The sequence below is a fragment of the Girardinichthys multiradiatus genome, chromosome 20 (assembly GCF_021462225.1).
Source record: "Girardinichthys multiradiatus isolate DD_20200921_A chromosome 20, DD_fGirMul_XY1, whole genome shotgun sequence".
Lineage (NCBI taxonomy): Eukaryota > Metazoa > Chordata > Actinopteri > Cyprinodontiformes > Goodeidae > Girardinichthys > Girardinichthys multiradiatus.
The window spans coordinates 30122354-30141750 of NC_061812.1; the positions used below are offsets into that span (position 1 = coordinate 30122354).

The 19397-nt window shown below is 38.8% G+C and overlaps 1 protein-coding gene across 2 annotated transcripts in view; it reads left to right on the forward strand.

The window, feature by feature from the left end:
- LOC124856761 (retinoic acid receptor gamma-A-like) overlaps positions 1 to 19177 on the forward strand; it is a 62571-nt gene extending 43394 nt beyond the window's left edge. For both annotated transcript variants that reach the window (XM_047347577.1, XM_047347579.1), the window contains 7 exons: positions 10579 to 10727; positions 12538 to 12679; positions 13058 to 13221; positions 13357 to 13533; positions 13711 to 13915; positions 14083 to 14241; positions 15652 to 19177. In XM_047347577.1, the coding sequence (XP_047203533.1) occupies positions 10579 to 10727; positions 12538 to 12679; positions 13058 to 13221; positions 13357 to 13533; positions 13711 to 13915; positions 14083 to 14241; positions 15652 to 15962 (1307 nt within the window). In that variant the 3' untranslated portion in view covers positions 15963 to 19177. The remainder of the gene's footprint in view (positions 1 to 10578; positions 10728 to 12537; positions 12680 to 13057; positions 13222 to 13356; positions 13534 to 13710; positions 13916 to 14082; positions 14242 to 15651) is intronic.
- The last annotated feature ends 220 nt before the right edge of the window (positions 19178 to 19397 follow it).

A 19397-nucleotide genomic window follows, 5' to 3' on the forward strand; every position in this document is an offset into this window, starting at 1 on the left:
TAAGGAGAAATCTAAAGCAGCGTTAGGGTATAAAACAATATCCCAAGCTTTGGACATATCACAGAACACTGTTAAATCCATCATCTGATAAATGGAAAGAATATGGAACAACTGCAATGCCAACAAAACATGGCCATCCACCTAAACTGACAAGGAGAGCAGCATTCAGAGAAATGGCCAAGAAGCCCATTGTAACTCTGGAGGATCTGCAGAGATCCACAATGTTCACCCTCTAGCAGAACAATGACCCTGAACATGGGGTAAGAGCCACATCCGAATGGATGGTGTTAGAATATCCTAGTCACAGTACAGACCAAAATCCAGATAAGGATCTGTGACAAGATTGTTTAAAGACACTCTATGTCCAATAGTGAGCTTTAGCTATTTTGCAAAGAAGAATTGGTAAAAATACTCTTCATGATGTGCAAAGCTGGTGGAAAAATACCCCAAAAGACTTGCAGTTGTGACTGCAGGGTGGTTCAACAAAATATTGTTTTAGTGGGGCTGAGTACAAATGAGCACCACATAATTCAGGTTATTTGTAAAAGTAAATCTGAAAACCATGAATAATTTTTCTTCCATTCTCAATGCTGCACTACTTTGTGCTTGTCTACTCATTAAATACCAATAAAATACATTAAAGTTTGTGGTTGTAATGTGAAAGAGTTTATGGTGGTCACTGTTCGCTCTTCACTTTTATTCATGCAATGATTGCAGACGTTAAGGAGGTTTGGGTGAGGTTTAGAGGAGAGGATGTGGCTATATGGACTGTAATATCAAAAAAGAGACAGCATATAAACACATGTGGGTTTATGGGGTGTTGTAAAAGAAAGAAAGGGACAAAAGGGACAGGAGGGACAAACTTAAACTTAACAACCTGCCACATAAATGCAGCCTCCCTCTCACTCTGCAGACAAACTCTTCACACATGGATGAAAACCCAGACCTAACTTCCAATTTTCAAACATTTGTCTTGTATAATCATTAAGTTATCCTGTTTTGGCCCATATCCCTGCCACAAATATTTTAGGTGGGTTGTTTTCCCGTTTTTGCAGGATTTTTTTCCACACTTTCCTGTATTGCAAGCAAGTATTTGTGAATGTGTGTGCGTGTGTGTGTGTGTGCGTGCGTGCGTGTGCGTGTGTGTGTGTGTGTGTGTTACTGCCTCCTTTATAAGTGTCTGGTGTGTGTTTTATGGAACCATCTCCTGGACAGTAGCCCGGTTTTCACAGGCTTCCCTTTAAAAGGCGCTGCCAAAGACAGGAAGGGCTCCTCCTCTTGCCAGGGCAGGAAGGCAGGAGAGGACAGAGGGGGGAAGAGGGTTATTAGTGAAGGTCGAGCTCGGGGGAGGGAAGACGAGGGAAAGGGGGTGCCTCTGGTATTGAACTTAGAACAGCTGATGAAAGGGATTGCATCTCAGATATGGCCCATCTCCTCCCCGCTGCTGCTACAGTAATTACTTACTCAGCATTTTTGAGGTTGAGGCAACCACAATGTTTTTTAAACATATGATTCAGCAACCCAAACAGTGACACATCCATTTTAATAATAAAATCTGGATTTTTGTGAAGGAATCTGAGAAAATTCTGTTGAGACTACCTTTTCAAGTAGACTTACTCAACTGTTTTATGGGCACTACATGACTGTTTAACATTTCTCCCAGTGTTTCCTCCTCATATCTCATCACCATGTTTGTGGATGTTGCTGCACTCTGAGTCACACGGAAAGCAATCACACACTGTCCGACTGACCCATGCATTGCACGCACACACACATTCCACTGTACGCTTCTGAACATTTTGTGGTTTGAGATGTTAGACAGAGGTTGAATTTGTCACTAGAATGCGCTTTTAAAAGGTTATGGAGTAAAATTTAAATTTAAGGCTATTTTAGTTTTCTTTTAGATTAAATGAATTTTAATAAAATCACCAGTGAGAGATTTTCGCTGCCCTTAATACTTATTCGCATCGATTGTAAAAATGTGCAAAAACTTTTTCCAAAACATGTTCCTGCTTTTTTTTTTTTTTTTGGTTTAGTTTAGTTTTTTTTTTTTTGCAAAAATAAACGTTTAGTTTGAGTGCATTGACAACAATCCAACTTTAAGACAGAAGTACAACAATCAAATATTAGCAGCCTTACATTCAATACTTTGTATAAATCCCTTTTTACAAATAGGCTGACATTTCACAAGGTTGGAGCACACAGAGAGGGATCTTTAACCATTCCTGCACAATCTCTCTAGATCAACCAGAGTCACGGGTCCTTTCTTCCGGTCTTTTCTCTTCAGTTCATCCCACAGGTTTTCTGTAGGATTCAGACAGACGGTTGACTTTGTGTCTGTTGAAATATTTCCGTTTTTTGGGTATTTTGTTTTTATAAAAGACCTGGTGTCATCCCATTTACAATTTTCTGGGAGAGACCACCAGATTTTTACTTTGAAATGTCCTTCTAATTCAAGAGTAACAGGCCCACAGCATCACAGATCCACAACTTACTCAACATACTCAACAGCGGGCATGAGGTGGTTTTCCATATATTCATTCTTTTGTTTTGTGTCAAGCCCATCTGCGTTGTTTGTTTTTAAAAACGTCAACTAAACATTTCAGCAAAAAAAAAAAAGAAAAAGGACAAATTCAGCAACTTGAGTTTATTATTATTGACGAAAGCACACAGTTGCAGTTAAAGTTAACAAGCTCTCCATGTTTTCATCTGTGATGGTAGGACAGAAAAGGTATTTTCATGACAACTGTGAATCATTAATAATAAAATATAGAGGGGACTGTATTTGGTTTTATCTTGCTTGATTGGCGGATAAAATAAATATAAAATAAATTAAATGTGTAGAAAATCTACTCAAGTTATCCTTTATTAAACTCCTTGTTCTGATAACCCAGCCTTTAGTCGTAATTTCTGACCTTCCTCCAGTCAGATGTAGGCAGGTTGGACCTTGTGCAGAACCAGAAGCCTTTGTTTTAGCCGTTCAGACCGGCCACACATAACGCCTTTAGGATCAGTGTTTACAAGCTCACAAGCTCCCTTTCTGTGTTTCTGGGCTCCATATTCTGTACTCCTAGGCTGCACAAGCTAAACCTTTGAAACTTGATGTCATCATAATGTGTCAGTCAAGTATTTAGTCTCACGTATTTGTTAAATCAAAAAGACACACTGGGTTTTTCACACTGAAATACCAGAACTGTTCCCAATCCTGACGCCAAATGGACAAATAAGTCCAAGAGAAAGTCAAGGTGTGTCCCAAATGTGGTCTCTGGCACACCTTAGCACATGTTTGACTTTCACTAGAAATATATTACCACAAAGAAATCTGTAACTTTTGCAAAAAACTTTGTTTGCTCCAGAGCACTGTTCAAGGAAGGAGTTCAAATATAAGTAGTGAAGTTTTGTTAGGATATTAAACACAAATAGACATTTTTTATTATAGTACCACAGTTAGTCTCAAATTTCACATCAGTGCCTTTAAACAGCTTGGCATCACATACAATGTTCCTGGTAGAGCAACACTTCAGACTCTCAGGCCCACAGCATCATAGATCCTCCAACATACGTAATAGTGGGCATTAGGTGTTTTTTCACGTTTTCCTTATTTGTCTTAGACTAGACCCACCTGTAGTGTTTGTTGCTGAAATGCACAATGTTAGTGTCATCTAATGAAAGCTCCCAGTTCACGTTAACCTAGTAGCATTTAGCAAACTTCACATGTTTATGTTTGTGGTGGTAGGACACAAAAAACTTCCTGGCATGCCTCCCAAACAACGGTCAGCATTTAGGCAGCGTCTAACGGTTGTTATGGAGACTTGGTGAAATACCACTATTTGCTGAGGATATTGAAATGCGTTTACCTTCATTATTATCCACATAATGGTGCATAGCGGCAAGATAAATTTTGCTGTGCGGCCCTCTTTGTCATAGTTTTGCTCAGACTGTACATATGGGCAAGGTTTAAGCCAGCCGCTATTTGTTGCCATTTCCTGAGCTATGAAGATCAACACAACAAAATTGGCCTTGAAGGAATTACGTGTGCGTCTGTCTTTATTATTTTGAAAAGTGACAAGAGAAATGGGGCTATGTGTCGTATTTTATTTAAACCCAAAGGAAAAAGGAAGTCACTGGGTAGAGTTATTAGACTAAAAGTTACTAAACACCCTGATCCTTGTACAAACGTATGAGGTACTTTAAAGTACCTTACCTTATATAGCATAAAGTGTAAGGATCAGGGTAACTTATAAAGTATAGAAAACATTTTTATAAGAATAAGGTTTCTATTGCTTTGATTTTGTAAAAAAAAAAAAAAAACTTTATGTGGGATTTTCTCCCATTAAATCAATGCATTTAATACTTAATAAAGGTTAAACTTTTTATGCATAAAGGGATTTTTTTCAGGATATATTGCCCCCTGCGTACTTTGTAAATGTTCTCTTGACCGATATCTTGATTCTGCTGCGACTTTCCGTCCTGTGAGCTGATAAGGAAGGTGTCTGCTTTCTGAGGGGCCTCTGTTGTCTAAACAGGGATGTGCTGATCCGACAGCAACCACCGAGGAAACGGCAGAGGAAAGAGATAGAGGAGAGGAGTATCATGCACCAGGAATGTTGCATGGCATTTCTTACATGTTTTAGTTGCAGCTATGAGTACATGAACTTTGGACAGAAAATATGCTGTATGACGGGTAAGATTTATATTTTTGTTGCATGTGAAGCTCTTTATGGGAGCTGGCTGATTGAGGGGATTCACACGAGTCCTGTTGTCTCCTCTGTGTGCTGATTGATGGAGTGACACACTGAAGGGTGAGTTGTAGGTTAGGAAGAGAGAAGTATTTTTTTGTTTTCGAGGCTGAGCTTAGTTCAGGGTGATGACAGCTGCTGACAGTTCTTGGCTCCTTGCCTTCTTTCTCCACAACAGGTAACCCCCACCTCCGTCCTCCTCTCTCTCTTCTCACCACGCTCAGACAGTGTTAGTCAGTAGCTCTCCCCTGGCGCCTGATGCAGCCTCTCCGCTTCAATAGAAGCTATTTTACCACTGGTTTTCGCAGGGCCACCTTTACACTGTCAGTGTTACTATATAAACAGTATGCAGTGATCAGGTTACAGTGCAGCTCACCTTCTAGACAGCCCCCCCCAAAGCTAAGCTTGAGACATGATACGCACTGAGCAGTCTCTTTCTTGTCAAAAATCAGATGTCTAAAAAATATTTAAATTGCGAGGATTAACATCTTTACTGATAACACTTTGTTTTATGTCAGAAAACAGTGGAATCCATCTGTCCAAATTATCCAAACTTGAAGGGGATTGCTCCTCTTTGCTTACTGGATTAAAATATAATAATCAATTAAGATTCATAAGACACAAATTCAGTTGCTGCATTTTGAAAGCTTTGAGTCAGTTACAGTCTTTTTCTTTATCCCTTCTTAACGTACAATTTTTGTTATATTACAGTTTTTTATTCTTTGCTTTGTCTTAAACATATTCTATGGCCCTGTTCCAAAACACGCAAATTTTTTCTGATGTGTTTGCCTAAATCTAAGATTGTCCTGTTTTTATATTTACATGAAATTCACACCAGATGTTCCAAACAACCCAAGTAATCCTCACAAACATAAAAATCAGAGCCAATTAATCATCCTGGATGAAATATTAGAATTACACAGGGAATAAATATCGAACGCACTTACAGAAATTTATGAAATACTTTGTGGAAAAGCCTTTTAAAGACATCTTCTGTATGGAGAAATTAGTCACACGCATTACTCCCGTGTGAGTTTGACCCATTCTTCTACACAAACTGTCTTAAAATCTAGAAGGTTCTTGGGGTCCTTCTATGATCTCTGATCTACAGATCTCTCCATAGATGTTCAATTTTATACAAGTAAGGTTATGGACGGATCCATTTTAGCAGTTCTACTTTCATTTTCTGAAGCAAGAGTTTCTTGGCTGTGTGTTCAAACTATTGTCTTTCTTGGAAATCCAAAATCATTTCATCATCAGATTTTTATCAGGAGTGTCCCGGTACATTTCTCCTTTCAGCCTAACTTCAGTCCTGTGAAGCTTGCCAGTACCAAATGATGTAAGACAGCATAGACCATGATGGCACTGTGGTTTTAGGTTGATGAGCAGAATCATTCTTCCTCCAAACATGGTGTGTGCAATGCCATCTAAAAAGTTCTGCTTTGGCCTCATCTGACCAGACTATGTTCTCCCAGGCTTGTCCAAATGTAACGCAGAAAACTTCAAACAAGCTTCAGCATGTTTTTTCTTTAGCAGTGGAGTTGTAAGGAATGAGTCCACATAGAGGGCATTGAGTTTGATTGTATTACTCTTTCATGGGAAAATCTGTATACCCACTATTTCCAGGTCTTTCTGGAGCTCTCTGTGAGTGCTCCTTGGCTTTTGGACCTCTCTTTGGCTATTGTATTGACTCCTCTGTCAGAAATCTTACGAGGGGCACCTGGCTCTGGTGGCTGTCACATCCGGATTATGGCTCTAATGGCGCTCCCTGGAACATTCTGAAATGTATAAAATACAGCTGTAATAATTTCAATTAATACGTTTTTCAACAGTTAGACTTTTTATGAAGATCTCTGGTTTTACCAGTCATGTGAAATACTTTGGTAATGAGAAACCTTTAAATAGGCCTTCAGTTAATATTAAACAACCTAATATTGATTTGCACATAGCAGCAGTAATGATCTCTAAATACTAACTTATTTCACCTGGTTTCTTGCCTTTCTAAAGCCTCTTTGCACATCATTTCCTTTATGAGTTCAATATTTAATTCTCTGTCATTACAATATTTTACCCTTTAACACATTTTTGGAGTAATTTGCTTTGATTTCATTGTAGGTGTGGATTACTTGCATTGTTACAAGCGCCCAGAAGCTTCAAAGTTGTTGTTATGGAAACTTATTCTTTTCTAACAGCGAGATTTGACGTTTCTTTCACCAGCCTGACAAACCTCCCCAGTTTTCATGGTGGCAGAAGGAACTTGGTTCCTCGTCCAGTCTTGTTTGTCACGCTTTCTGTTGTTAAAATATTTTTATTTATTGCTCTGACTGTATTTAAGGGCAGGTTTAATTGAATAGTGGTTAAATCAATCAGCCTCTTTTTCACATCAAATGAATATTTGTGAAAAACAAAGGTTACACTAACTAAATTAATTAGAATTAAAACATGCTTCATTGTCATTTATTTTATAGGAATTGTTAGATTCATTCATTTTCTTAAAAGCAACCATTTCATAAAGTGAATAAATAAATATAACTGAATAAATGTTATTAAATTAAAGGTTTCATTTTTCTGCATTGTTTTGTAAGATCACTCTACTGCAATAAAAGCTACATTTCTTTTAAGCCTATTTCCGCATGCCTACCAGGTGTAGATGTGGAGGATGCTGCAGCTTTTATCAAAATTCAGGTATTGCCAAATTTCACAGCATAGCTTGAAATGTACTAATATCACTGGGCTTTATAATATACATTATTTAATCAGAATATTTTGAGTACTACTTTGTTTTTCTGCAGGGTTTTGAGTTGCAGCACAGACGCAAGAAGTCAAAATTTAATCAGTTAATATGTAAGGGAAAAGATAGACTCCTGTGGTTTTTTAATACAGAAGAAATTATTAAATGGGGTGTCCTCATACCAGAAGTTAGTTTTGGTGTTGCACAAGGAGCTTAGAAACTGTATTTAACTTGAACAAATGAATCCTGACAGTAATGTTTGTAAATGCCTCTTTGAGACTTAAAACCAACAGAAAATTCTTGAATTATACATGTGGGTCTCGGAGAAATGAATGGCTGCTAATGAGCTGTGATCCCAGTTGCTGTGTTTTGGTTTCCTGTTGCAGAAGAAGAAGCCGATAGGGGGATGCATTCATTCTAGAGACTCATGTACAAACTTGCAGATTACTTTGTCAAAATTGGTTAGGGGCTTACAAAATACCTCTAGCCATCAATTTAAAAACAACCTTTTATGTTACAGGGATTATTTTCACAGATAGTGGGTTTGTTGTGGAAAGCAGCAGTCATGTTGAAAGCTTACAGACTTCTTGGTCCGGCTAATACTTCACAGCTCAGATAAATTTGATATCCAACTGCGTTTGTGGGGAAACATCAGTTCCAGCATGACTGGTGTTGGTTTGTCCGTTTTTTAAAATGTTGGCACACATGTAAGGTTTATAGGAGGCTGTTGATCATTAGAGGTGGCCTTCTAGAGTCAAGGTCAAAGTTAAATAGTCAACCTCCCATCCACTGAGAAGTTTCTGTCCTCGGGCTCCCCTCCTGCTTTCCCTTTCTTTCTCTTTTCATTTTTCCCCTCCGTGTTTTTATTAGATAATTCCTTTGTGCCTCTCTGGGTTTGAAACCTTACCACTCTTGTTAATGACGAGCTGCGGGTTCAGGTTGGGGTTGTTGCGGTGGGGTGGAGGCCACATTTGGTTCAGTCCTGCGCCGGCCATTGAAGGCGACAGGAGGGGCTGTGACTTTGGGGTTTTTGACCCCCGGATTCTTTATTTTTACTAGGAAGTGTTCCAAGGATGGAGCTGTTGATGTGAATAGCGGCCCAAGGTGACTGGATCCCAATAAAGAGGCCGTCACCCTGGCTGGGGGCCTCCTTCCCATCTGAGACACAACCTTTATTGGGCTGGTTATGAGCCTGGGCAACTATTAAACCCCATCCAGCCTGCACTGAGGAATTTAGGGCCAGGAAACAGGGGGTGGGGGGGAGGCATGGGCTCAAGGAGGTGAAGTTGGGGTGACTGAAGGTGAAAGTTGAAAGGCACATTTTATCTGAGATGTTGAGGTAGATTTCTTATCCCTCAATTTGTAAAGTTCTGATCTGCTGATACTTATTTTAGTTTATTCCAATTTCTCTTTTAACATTAAAGTATCCCAACAACAAAATATTAAATAAATTTGTTCTTTTTCGTCACTGTTCATCTTATCTATCAAAACTAAGAATTGCCACCACATTTGGTCTTTTAACACATCAACCAACGGGATGTATTTTAAATCACTTTCATTAAATTTAATAAAATTCAGTAAAAGGTTAAGGACAAATGCTTTGATGTCTACTTGGGGAGGATCTTGTGATTCCATCATGTTCTGACGGATTCAATACTGCTCCCTTTATCAAGAAACTTGCTGCCTTTTCTTCTCTTTTATATGTTATAGTCCCTTGAAAAACCATCAGAATCAGCAAGTCAATTCCCAAAGGAAACTGGAAATTGGTATTAGCCGAGAGAAGTCTGATTTCTGGATGTATTTGTAAATAAACACAACTAAAAAGAATTACAGCATATCTTATTTACTCTTTCATAAAATAGATTATAACTCAAATTGTCTTTATTTTTACACCTCAAAACGTAGAAATTCAATATTCAAGATTTTAGAGAGCAGCCTCTGTTACACAGCTTCCAAACACCCATCAATATTTTCTAAACAAGCATGTTGCTTCCTCCAATATGACTGTTGCATAACAAAAAAAAAACAGGTTTTAAAGTTTTAAAATAATTAAAAAGCAACTTGGTGATAACACATCAGCTTGTTAAGAATTATTGTTTCCTGTCTGGAGGCTTCTAACACATTTAGTACTTCCTGTAAATTCATTAATAAAAGTGCATCACTGATGCTACCTACAAATAGCAAACTTTGTCTTCTTCTCTCAGTAACAATTTCCAGCGAGAAGTGTTTTTGCTAATTGATTGGATAAAAGGCTGTATTTTGATTTCCATTCAGCCAATCACTGATAAGGGTCGGTCAAGCATAAAAATCAGACTATTCTGGCCACCAGCTGATCTAGTTGACATCTCTGAATATTTTTCTGGATTGTTGCAGTTTTTTCTTAATTTGTCTGCCCTATAGTCATTTTAGTGTAAGAAACAACAGCGGGATGAACTTTACTACAACCATTAAACATTGTTTGTCTTGAATCTTTTTCTCTGGGAGCAGTGGAAGGCCCCTGCCAAAAATATGCTGTTCTACAGTGTGAAATTTTCTTTAACAAGACAGTGAGAGGGGACAGAGGGAGACAGCGAGGTCTCGTAAACATCCCACCTCTGTTTGTTCACATAGGGCTTCTGGGATATGGGCAGGTCTAGTTGGATGGGTTTCCAAATTTTTAAAAAAAGGCATAGGGTTGTGCACATAAGCACACACTTGCAAAAATGTTTAAATGCGAGTCAAAAAGTCAGCAGAGGTGTCCCACTGCCCTTCCTGCTCTCCAATAAATGGTGAAACCAATCAAAGCTCAGCTGCCAATCAGCATTTTATCAGCAGTGCCATCTGGCCATCAGCTAATTGTGTCTCTTTTAAGTCCATGTCAATCAGCAGCGCCCTCCACCCTCCTCCCTTTTCTCTTAAAAATGTCTCCTTTTGAGCTTGTTCCCTTCTGGCTCCAAAGGGTGGACTGCAGAATGATGGGGGGTTGTTTGTTGACCACTCTCTCCTAACAAGCTGCTGCATTAGCTTTCATCATTGTTTTAAAGATTCAAAGGATTAATGCAAACAAGAAGTCTACTTATAATAAAAAAACTTTTCTCTTCTTCTTTTTTGTATTTTCTTGCCCTGCAGCGGTGGAGACGCAGAGCACCAGTTCAGAGGAGATGGTGCCCAGCTCCCCCTCCCCTCCTCCTCCTCCTCGGGTCTACAAGCCCTGCTTTGTATGCCAGGACAAGTCATCTGGTTATCACTACGGAGTGAGCTCCTGTGAGGGCTGCAAGGTAAATGAAGCCAGAAGTACATGGAGAGTTTACAGGACATGTGTAAAAAAAAAGCTGAGCAGCTGAGGTCAGTTTAAAAGAAACCCAGAGTGGGAAACTCATACTCTCTGAGAGCCAAACAGATGTGTGAAGAGTATAGCTGTATGTTTGTTGCTGCCCCCTAGTGCGTACACACTAATATAGTCATCGTTTGGAAGCCCTGGGTTTTCCAATTTGATTTAAATAACAAATAAATGACAAATTGTCATATAAAATGTTAGAATTGGGCTTTTCTAATTTTAAAACATTCATGGGATTTTACAAAAAAGTTAAATATATGGCATTTAAATATGAACAAAAACAGATTGCAGCTGTTTACAAATGATTAAAATCCTAAAAATACACTTGTATATCTGTACACTGCAAACAAAGTTAAGGGTGGCCCACACCCTTAACTTTGTTTGCAGTGTACAGATATACAGGATCTTTTGTTAGGATTTTTAATGTCACAAACCAAGAGTCAGAGTAATGCATTAATGGTTCAGGGGGAAAAAAGATGCAAAAATTATTATTATTAATATGACCTTTATTCAAAATAATTACAAATAGAAAAAATCTGAAAAGTAAGAGGTGAACTTATATTCAGCCTTTTTTATTCTCAGACCCTTAAAAAAACATCCAGTGTAACTGATTGCTTTCAGTAGTCAACAAATTGGAGAACAGAGTCCAACTGTATGTAAAATAATCTCAGTATAAATCCAGCTGTTTTCTGAACCCCCCAGCTCATGTTTGTTAAAGAACATGAGGGAACAAAAAAGCATCAAAGGAACACACGGGACATCTCGAGAAACAACAACCCAAGATTTACCATCTCTTTAATCATCATCTGAAAATGGCAACACTGCAAACCTACCAAGACTTGGTCATCGACCTTAACTCGCAGCCTGGGTAGGAGAGAATAAACCAGAGAAGCAGGCAAGAGGCCTGTTGTAACTCGGGAGGAGCTGCAGAGATCCTTTAGAAAGTATCCCACCAACCATCCAGATGACACAGCAAACATGTGAAGGTGGTGCTCTGCTCAGATGAGACCAAAACTGAACTTGTTGGCCTACATGTTAAACACTATATATGTGGTGGAAAACACCTCTTATCATTCTCTATAGACCATGTCCACAATGAAATGTGATAGTGACAGCACCATGGTCAGCTACCCTAAACATACATTCAACAATACAATGTTATGGTTTAAAAAACATATTCATGTGTTTGAATGGCCTAGTCAAAGTTCAGACCTTAATATCATTGAGAATCTGACTTAGAAACTGATGTTCACAAACGCCTTCCATCCAAATTGAATGAGTTGAGCAATTTTCCAAAGAGGAATGGGCAAATATTTCGGTCTCTGAAAGCTGGTAGAGACATAAATCAAACATCTTGCTGCTTCAAATGCAGCAAAATGCGGTTCAACAAAGTTTTAACTCAAGGTGACTGAAAACAGATGCAAATTTCAGATTTTTAAAACATTATTTTTCTTCAGATTTATGCACTGATTTGCGTTGGTCTGTCATATAAAATCCCAATAAAATACATTAAGGCTTGAGGTTGTAAAATGACAAAATGTTATGGGGTATGAATACTTTCCAGGGCACAGTAATTGGATTATATTTTATCTTTATTTTAGATAAAGTGGAAACCTTTTGGAAACTTTCCTGTATTTCTCTCTGAGAGACTTAGAACAAAGAAAGGACATAGGAAATAGAATCCATGTTCTTGTTTCAATGTTTTAAGGTTTTTGGTTTTTTTCCCCTATTCAAATCTGTGTCTTTTCTAGGGATTTTTCCGTCGGAGTATTCAAAAGAACATGGTGTACAATTGCCATCGAGACAAGAACTGTCAGATTAACAAAGTGACGCGTAACCGCTGCCAGTACTGTCGGCTGCAGAAGTGCTTTGAGGTCGGCATGTCCAAAGAAGGTCTGTGGGCTGGACAAGAACTGTGGCTTTTCTGTATATTCAGCACACTCCCCACTTATTTTCACCTCTAACAGTTCCTGTTAATTAATTTATGTTTAACTTTTTTACGCCTAACCTTTTATTAGTACTTTATGAGTTCCTGTTTCTTGGTGAATAAATATGATGTCATACGTACGTCTATGTCTCTTAGCTGCTTGAATCAAATGTTGGAATTTTTTTAAAAACTGCCGCTGTTCCTGCAGTAAACTATGAATTAATTTAAAGGCTTAACAGGAGGGCCAATAGGTGCGAAGGGTGTTGCAAATCATTTGTTTGTGATCACAATTTTGCAAAACTATAACTAAACCTTGTTCTGATCTCATATTCTTTTTACTTTAGCTGTGCGTAACGACAGGAACAAGAAGAAGAAGGACGTGAAGGAGGAGGTGGTGCTGCCTGAGAACTACGAGCTAAGCGGAGAACTGGAGGAGCTTGTTAACAAAGTCAGCAAAGCTCACCAAGAGACCTTCCCATCTTTGTGCCAGCTGGGAAAATACACCACAGTGAGTTTTTAACTCCTATGCGTGGTGTTGAGTTCACATCACTCTGCACTCAGACTCGCTGCTTTCCAGGAAAGACAAACCATGGTGCAGAACAGTCACACAGACAAAAAGTGTCCGTTTTTCTTTCTCTGCCAGAACTCCAGCGCTGACCACAGAGTGCAGCTGGACTTGGGCCTGTGGGATAAGTTCAGTGAGCTTTCCACTAAGTGCATTATAAAGATTGTGGAGTTTGCCAAGCGACTACCAGGCTTCACTACGCTCACCATCGCTGACCAGATCACCCTCCTCAAATCTGCATGTCTGGATATCCTGGTATTAGTCCTTTCCTGTATAACCAACCCTCCTCCTCCCTAATGCTTTCTCATTCATCACGCTGCTTTACTTGTTGACTCAAACCACACATGAGATTTTTTACTTTTTAAAACTTTTGAAACATTGCCGTTTTTCCTTTGTTTTGAACCCTGTAATTTCTTTCCTTCCATTGCCCAGATGCTGAGGATATGCACCCGCTACACTCCAGAGCAGGACACAATGACGTTCTCAGATGGCCTGACTCTGAACAGAACCCAGATGCACAATGCCGGCTTTGGGCCCCTCACAGATCTGGTGTTTGCCTTTGCTGGTCAGCTCCTGCCTTTGGAGATGGATGACACAGAGACGGGGCTCTTAAGCGCAATCTGTCTCATTTGTGGAGGTAAAGGTGACAGTATTGTTAGTTTAGTGTGCGAGCTGGTAAATGAAGCCTGTGAAAGCATCTCAGTTGTTTGCAACTATTTCTCTCTTCCTGTCAGCTTCCTGTCAGTTTGTGAGAGTAATGTTGTTGCCTCTTTACTCTGGAACATCCTAATTGTATCTCACCAGACCGTATGGACTTGGAAGAGCCAGAGAAGGTCGACAAACTTCAGGAGCCGCTGCTGGAGGCTCTAAAGATCTACACTCGCCGCAGACGGCCAAACAAGCCTCACATGTTCCCCCGCATGCTGATGAAAGTCACAGACCTTCGAGGAATCAGCACCAAAGGTTAAGGATTTTTCTTTTTCTTGATTTTTATAAATATAAGGGCAATTTAATAGTAAATCAAAAAGTTTCGCTTAAAAGATTTTGCCATTTAATGTATGATTTTGTCATGCTCAGGTGGCACAGAAAACTAACAAAAACACAGTGTTTGCAGTCAAAACGTTCTTTCCTTAACGTCTGCAAGTTAAGCAGAGTGCTTTTAGTGATAATATTACTTAAAGATAAGAGGGAAAAGGTGCTCTGAAGCACTAAACGCATGAAAAAAGTTTAATCTAAGACTTTTAGGTGAACAATATTATAAAAATACAGGTTTTTCTCCTGGATTGGCCTCTATTTAGCTCCGTCCATCGTCCCATTACCTCTAACCAGATTCCAAGTCCCTGCTGAAAAGAAGCATCTCCACAGGATGATGCTGCCACTATCATGATGTGCATTGGTGGTGTGTTCATGACAATGTGCAGTGTTAGATTTCTAGAGTTTGGCTGCAGCACAAAAAGGTAAATTTTGATCTCTTTTGAGCAGAGCGCCATCTTCCACATATTTGCGTTATCATGACTTGTGGCAAGCTGCAAACAGGACCTCTTAAGGCTTTCTTACAACATTGATTTTTATTTTTATAAAGGCCAGATATGTGGAGTGCACGACTAATAGTTGTCCTGTGAATAGATTCTCCTGCTTGAGCCTTGGCTTACTGCATCTCCTCCATAGTGACTATAGCTCTTATGTCTGTTCTCTTGATTGGACTGATTAATGCTCTTCCTGTCCGACCTTAGTTTAGATGGGATGGCCATGTTTTGGTAGGTTTGCATTTGTGCCGCACTCGTTCCATTTCCAGATGATGGTTTCAACAGAGTTCTGTGGGATGTTTGGGTTGGGTTGTTTTTTAAGCTTACTTCACAACTTTATCCCTGACTGACCTGCTGTGTTTCTTGGTCTTCATGATGCTGTTTGTTCACTAATGTTCTCCAACAAACCTCTGGGGTCTTTACAGAACCGCTAGAGTTATATTAAGATTTAAATACACAAGGGTGGGCTCTGTTGAGCTATTCAGTGCCTTCTGAAGGAACTTGGCTGCACTTGATTATGTTTACAGGTGTCAGAGTAAAGAAGTCTGAATGCAAATGCATGACACACTTTTTCAGATTTTTATTTGTAAAACATTATGAAAACCACATAATTTTCTTTTTACTCCACAATGCGCTACTTAGTCTTGTCCAATGACCTAAAATCTGAATAAAAATTTAAGTTTTTGTTGGAATGTGCCAAAATGTGGAAATGTTCATGATGCACATGATGCATGATTGTGTTTGTGAAGCACTGCATCCACAAATGCATCCACACAGCTTGGGTGCATTTGTTTCCATTGAAATGAGAACCATTTGTTTGACATTCTTCTTCTCTGCACAACTACAGGTGCAGAACGAGCCATCACCCTTAAGACAGAGATCCCCGGCCCCATGCCCCCTCTGATCAGAGAGATGCTGGAGAACCCAGATGCCTTCGAGGACAGCAGCGACTCTAGCGACAGCGCCTCAGCCGCTCCCCCAGCCATCCAGGCCATCAAGCAAGAGGAGAAGTCCACGTATGAGTCGGCCTTCGAAGAGGAAGAGGAGGAGGAAGAGGACGAGTACTGGGACGAGGAGAGGGAGTGGGGCGCTGACAGCGATGGCGAGCCGTGGGGGGAGGCGGCACAGAAGAAAGCCGTGGCAGGAAAAACGCAGTGAGGATGCTGCTTCCTCTCTAACAGACCGCTGAGCTGCACAGAGCAACACCACCTCACAGATTTAGGCTCGATAATGACATTTTAATAAGCTGTACATACTGACTTCAAGGAAACTGTTTGCAATTCAAAATACGAAGCAAATAATCAAAGAGAAAAAGCACTACATTTCAGTGGATAAATGAGGGCACCATTAAAATATCAATGTGTCTTTGCAAAAGATATCTCAGAATTTGACACAAACAGAGCAGCATGAAGAAGAAAATGAGCTCCTCTGCTGTCTCTTAAGGGCTATGCTTTGTATAAAATTCCAGCAGCTTAACTCTACATGGTGTCCACGTGTCGCAAATGTCTTCTCAGAATTACTTCTATTACTTCTCAGAGATTATGCAACTTATTTTCTCATTGTACTTTCTTTATCTGAGCATGTTAACTTTACAGCTGTTTGTCTCTTCTTTTGTTTGATGTATTTTTCACTCTCATTCAACTGAACACGTTTGAAGTTTGAACTTTAACATTTTTTAAGTTCTGCTTTATTGGACAAAAGCATTTAAAAAGTGTGACAGAGAGACAGGGAGTCATGAGCAGGACTCAAACTCACAAACAATCACACGGTAAGTTTTGTCTAATGACATTAACTGACAGAGGATGAAAAGAGAGAGAGATCTTCAGCTGGTGTTCAGCTCGAGTGCCAAATATGAAAAATGCAAACACAAGACATATCTTTACTTCTCATCCATTATATAAATATATATTAACACTTCTTCCCCCCAACAAAACCTCCCTCACTGTCAGATTAATTCTGTCTCACTTTTCTGTGCAACAATTTCTCCACAATTAAAAATCCATATCAGATAAAGACAAAGAACTCATGGTATAGCAACTAAAGGTATTCAAACAGATATTAAAACAAAAAAACTCAGGTGGAAGAGAGTGTGTGTGGGTGTGTGTGTGTGGATGAATGTGCAAGAAGAAGAGAAACTCAGTGTTTACATTTGTGCCAATATCTGCTATGAACATTTTCAAGAATTGAAGCTTGAACGCATCTATGGGAGAAAAAGAAGCAGAAACATTTTTTAAAATGCAAAAAAGTTACGGTCAACTTTGTTTAAAGCCACATTTATAAGTCATTAAAATAAATGAATTTAATAGATAAAGCACTAAAAAATGTCTTAAATCTTTGCAACCAAGATTCATATGAATCATTGCAACCTATTAACAGATAATCTGAATGATTTTAATAATTGATAAATCTTGATTATGATCTATCATCAGTCTACTCAAAACACAGTGGATGCATACAGAGCTGGCCCAAGATTGTATGGGTCTCTGAGCAGACATTGATTTGGGGATCGATCACACCAGTTGAAATCTGAAGTATTTTAAATTTACGGATTAATAAATAAATAAATCTATATTTTAAATATCATGGATTTCTGAATTATTTTAGATTTGATTTCCAGAAACCTTCAGAGGAAAGTTTAAATTAGGTTCACATGAAGTTTTAAATTCTAGACTCGGACTTGTTGTGTATATGAAACATCATGAAAGCTGCAGATATAAACAGTCTATTAGCAGTTCTGACAATTTGCATCTCATCGCCACACCTAGTGGTGTACAAACTCTATTTGTCAATGTGTTCCTTCAGTCCTTTAATGTATAACATGGATAGAAAAGCATTGTTATCATCTTGCATTGCTACTAGTAATACAAAGCAATAAGCAAATCCCATTGATTTTCCATATTGCAACTGGAGCGTGTTAAACCTGGGCATAACATCATTCCCAGATCCAAAGTTTGACCTCCGAAGCTAATCGAAAACATCATGTGTTTGCTTATGCCTTGAGTCAGCTCTGGATACAAGTTAGAAGAAGTCCCTGAAGTCTCTAATCTATAAACCTAATTAATTAATTGGAACTCTTGTTAATGAATCACTTCAAAAATGATCATCTAGCAATGGCTTTGCATTAAGTTGCCTGTTGAAGCACAAGGAGGTACTTTAGTGAATTACGGTCCTTTTCTTCAGATTATGTCATTGCTAAATTGGAATAAATTTACTTGACAAAATAAGACATTTGTGTTGAGTACCAACAGCATTGAAAAAGTCCCAGGTATTAAAATAAGAAAATAGTTATAATCATATTAAAAGCCATTAAAGAGGTGTAATTACAGCTAAACTGTCATAATTACATGTTCATTGAGCTGTATTTGCTCTTGTCGTAAGTAAACATCTGGGCTGCACAGGGGAGCAGTTAGTAACAATGTTGCCTTGCAGCAAGAAGGTCCTGGGTTCGACTCCCAGCCGGGGGTCTTTCTGCATGGAGTTTGCATGTTCTCCCCGTGCACACATAGGTTCTCTCCAGGTACTCCGGCTTCCTCCCATAGTCCAAAAACATGACTGTTAGGTTGATTTATCTTTCTAAATTGCTCTTAGGTATGGGAGTGTTTGCATGGTAATTTGTCCTCTATGTCTCAGTGTTGTCCTGTGATGGACTGGCGACCTGTCCAAGGTGTACCCCGCCTCTCGCCCGTAGCCCGCTGGAGATAGGCACCAGCCCCCCGTGACCCTGCAATGACAAGCAGGTATAGATGATGGATGGATGGATCTAAACATTGTAATAGTTCTCTCACACACACTTACATACAGTATTTGCAAAGCACCAGCCAAACTTACTCATTATCTTTCTAGATCAAATCAAGTTAAAATTTTTAAAGACATTTCTTTGTTTCTGCTGTTTCTAGAGCCTGTTAGTTATGTTGAATTTGGTGCAATAAATTAAACAAGGAGGTCATCGCCACGGCCTCAAGCCATTGACCTTAGAAACATGTAACTATATAAAAATAAAACACCAAAGACAAATAAGTCGCTTTGTGTTCGAAAGGATTTTACTCGTTTTGTTTTTTCAAAAATAATGAGGCTGGATAAATCTCATCTCTCTACCTTTTTGTTGTTATTTCTGATGTATTTTTTATAATATTTTTATTCCAGGCATGTTGTCTACATGTTCAGGGAGCAACATTCTTCTTGTGTTTTCTCAGAAACCAAAACCGCTTTGATGACTATTGCACACAGCTACAAACAAATACATAAACTGTGTTGAAAGGCTCTTGTTACATTTCTATGTGAAGCTGAAACCATGTTTGCTTTTTTTATGCTTACTATTAAATTTTTTGTGATGTTCCATGTATTTTGATAAAGTCAATTTTTGTTCTCAGACATTATAGCGTCCAGTTGTCCCTATTTGTTTCAACAAACATTTACAGACAAGGACACATTTATTGGCATCCCAGTCAAGACGTTTAAAAACCATTAAAATTCATTTAATTTTATTTACTTATATTGTGGTAGCATAATCTCAACATGAAAAAAACTACATTCATAAGAAATTAAACCAACAACTGTATTCAGGTTCCTTATAATCTAATTAAACAAATTAAA